This window comes from Peromyscus eremicus, chromosome 7, assembly GCF_949786415.1.
Source record: "Peromyscus eremicus chromosome 7, PerEre_H2_v1, whole genome shotgun sequence".
Taxonomy (NCBI): Eukaryota; Metazoa; Chordata; class Mammalia; order Rodentia; family Cricetidae; genus Peromyscus; species Peromyscus eremicus.
The window spans coordinates 33,290,621-33,293,716 of record NC_081422.1 but is presented as its reverse complement, the minus strand read 5'-3'; the positions used below and the strand labels follow the sequence as shown (position 1 = coordinate 33,293,716).

At 35.9% G+C, this 3,096-nt stretch overlaps 1 protein-coding gene across 1 annotated transcript; it reads right to left on the bottom strand.

The window, feature by feature from the left end:
- Positions 1-1,639: 1,639 nt before the first annotated feature.
- Positions 1,640-2,596, bottom strand: LOC131914200 (olfactory receptor 8B3). Its single transcript, XM_059266790.1, has one exon. It carries the CDS (start codon positions 2,588-2,590, stop codon positions 1,640-1,642), a length of 951 nt encoding a protein of 316 aa, XP_059122773.1. The 5' UTR covers positions 2,591-2,596.
- Positions 2,597-3,096: the final 500 nt, after the last annotated feature.

Sequence of the window (3,096 nt, the reverse complement as noted above, 5' to 3'; positions counted from 1 at the left end):
ATTGCTTCATTAATTATCACAAGTGTGTATAAACTAATATGTGATAATAGCAGGAGAAATGTATGTATATCGTCTACTATCTTCAACACTTTTCTATGTACCTAAATCAATTCTAATAAACACCATGTTGAAAAATTAATAGGAAGCTAAATGGGATTAGCAGATTAAGCCTAAGAATAAATTTTAAGTAAACTTGAAAAATCAATAAAATATTCAAAATTAAATGCAAAAAAATGACTGGAAAATAGTAGAGCTTCAGTGATAAATTAGTCATCTTCAGTAAACCTACTGAATGTTTATTTAGCACCCAGAGAGGACAAAGTAGAACGAAAAAGCCCCTAAAACCTATAGCTGAAGACACTTAGCTAAAAATTAAAAAGTTAGATACCTAACTACACTATGAGACCCTGGACTCTTTTTGCTGTTATTGTTTTGTTTGTTTGGATTTTTGTTTGGTGTTTTGTTGCTGTTAGTTTTGACTTTTAGAGATGGGTTTCTCTGTGTAGCCCTGGCTATCCTGAAACTCACTCTATAGACCAGGCTGGTCTTGAACTCACAGAGATCTACCTGCCTCTGCCTCCTGAGTGCTGGAATTAAAGGCATGCACCACCACCACCTGGCAGCCATAGACTCTTAATAGTATTTGAGTCTAAAAATGCAGTTAACTCTACTGAATAAAATGTTCTGCAATGCTTTCTTTGAGAGAATGCCAATTGTCATTACATATTTTTAAATTATTCACTGACCTGCTAGCTTATGTTGCATAAACTTTTAAAGATTATATTACATTTTATAGAAAAAAATCAGAGAATAAGATATATTCAGTATACAGCATATTAAGAAAAGTATTTAAGTTTGGGGACAAGGAGATGGCTTAGTTTGCCAAAGTGCTTGCCACCTGAGCCTAATGACCTAGGTTGTATCTTCATAACCCACACAAAACTGGATTTAGTATTCAAGCATCTGTAATCCCAGTGCACCTGTGGGAGGTGGAGACAGGAGAATTCCTAGAAGCTCACATCCCATCTATCCTGGCTTACCACACATTGAAGGTAGCCTGCTTTGAACAACTTGGAAAATGATAGTAACACCTAATGGTGGACTTGCAGTCTTCAAACACAGCTACAGATTTTAAATATCTATAAAATGCATCCAAATTTTAAAATACCCCAGAAAATAAAAGTCATTTTTATTTTTACTAAATATGACCTCAAATAAAATATATTTAAAGTTACTAATGAAAATATATAATTGTTCTGAAACATAATTCATCAGTCCATGTACTTAATTGTTAATGACTATATCCTAATTTCGCTTACAGTCTACATTAATAAGGAATCATGTATGCAAATAATGAGTTTTTATTATTTTATTTGTAATTGAAAAATAAAATTCTACATATTTTGTTTATGAGTAACAATGCTACTGTGTAGATATCTACTGTGTTGGGATTAAATTGAATAAAATATGCATCATCTGACATAATTGCAACTTCTTTTCAATGAAATTATCCATATGAATATTATAAAAACGAGTCTACCAAAATACACATATAATTAAAAGTGAAGTAACATTGACAAAAAAAGCAATACCAAATAAATTACAGTCTTCCAATTTCTTACAGAACTATTGTTTCTAATTAAAATCTGTCTTTCCTCTGAAACTTAATCAATGATTTCTTTAATGCCACCTTAACATCTTTGTTCCTCAAACTATAAATCAGGGGGTTGAGCATGGGCCCAACATTAGTGTAGAAAACTGAAGATATTTTTCCTTGTTCCATAGATCCAGAAGAATATTTAAGATACATGAATGCAGCTGATCCGAAGAAGAGAGAAATCGCCATGATGTGAGAGCTACAGGTACTGAAGGCTTTTGATCTTCCTTGTGTGGATTTGATATTGAGAATGTTGGCAAGGATGAAAACATAGGAAATGAGGATGGTAAAGCTGGGCACTGTGATGTTAATACCCACAACTATGAGAACTACAACCTCATTGACATAGGTGCTGGTGCAAGAAAGTTGGAGGAGGGGCAGGATGTCACACAAGTAATGGTTGATGACATTGGCATTGCAGAAGGTCAGTCTGAGCATGCAGCCTGTGTGGGCAGAGGCTCCAGCAAACCCCATCCCATAAGCAGCAATAGATATCACAGAACAGACCTGAGGGGACATGGTGACCTTATACAGCAGTGGATTACAGATGGCCACATAACGATCATAAGCCATTGAGGTCAACATGTAGCATTCAGAGATGACAAAAAAGAGAAAGAGAAACAGCTGAGTCATGCAGCCTACATATGAGATGGCATTCTTCTCGGACACAAAGTTCATCAGCATTTTGGGACTGAAGACAGAAGAGTAGCAGAGATCAATGAAGGAAAGGTTGAAGAGGAAATAGTACATGGGAGTGTGCAGGTGAGGATTGAGGCTAATCAGAGTGACCAGGCCAAAGTTTCCCACCACTGTGACAATGTAGATCATTAGAAACAGGTAAAAGAGGGGCAGCTGGAGTTCTGGACGATCTGTCAAACCAGCAAGGACAAATTCAGTCACAATGGAACCGTTTTTAGCTAGCATAATTGTCATTGAAAATCTAGGAGAGAAGAAAATTTTATTCATGGACAAACCAGCTCTGTTTCTAAGCTTTTAATCTCAGCAGAATTTGGCACAATTGATGAAAGTTCCCCTTTTTCATATGAATATATTATCACACTCTCCAATTATAACAAATTTGAGTCACTCTTGTGTGTTTTATCTTCATAACCTGAATACCACAATAATATTCTTCTATCCCTGCCTTAGCATATGGGGATATAATGACTGACCTGCATGCCTAGCCATTGATAAACTTAGGTGGTGGGATATGTTGTACAAAATGTACACTCTTTCATCTGGTCCTACAATTCTCATTCCTTAGTTCCATTAGACACTCTAGTTCTTCTGTGATGACCAAAAGAATTCCTGTAGGGCATCAACCACACAGATACTCCTTATAAAAGGACACTCCTCATAGTTGGTAAGGTTTCCATAGAGCTTACTTCAAGGCTCTATGAAGCTAGCAATTGAAAGTAGGTATGAAGAATATCCACGGT

Excerpts from the sequence above, each read along its gene's own strand:
- LOC131914200 (XM_059266790.1), bottom strand. The coding sequence starts at position 2,590 with ATGACAATTATGCTAGCTAAAAACGGTTCCATTGTGACTGAATTTGTC.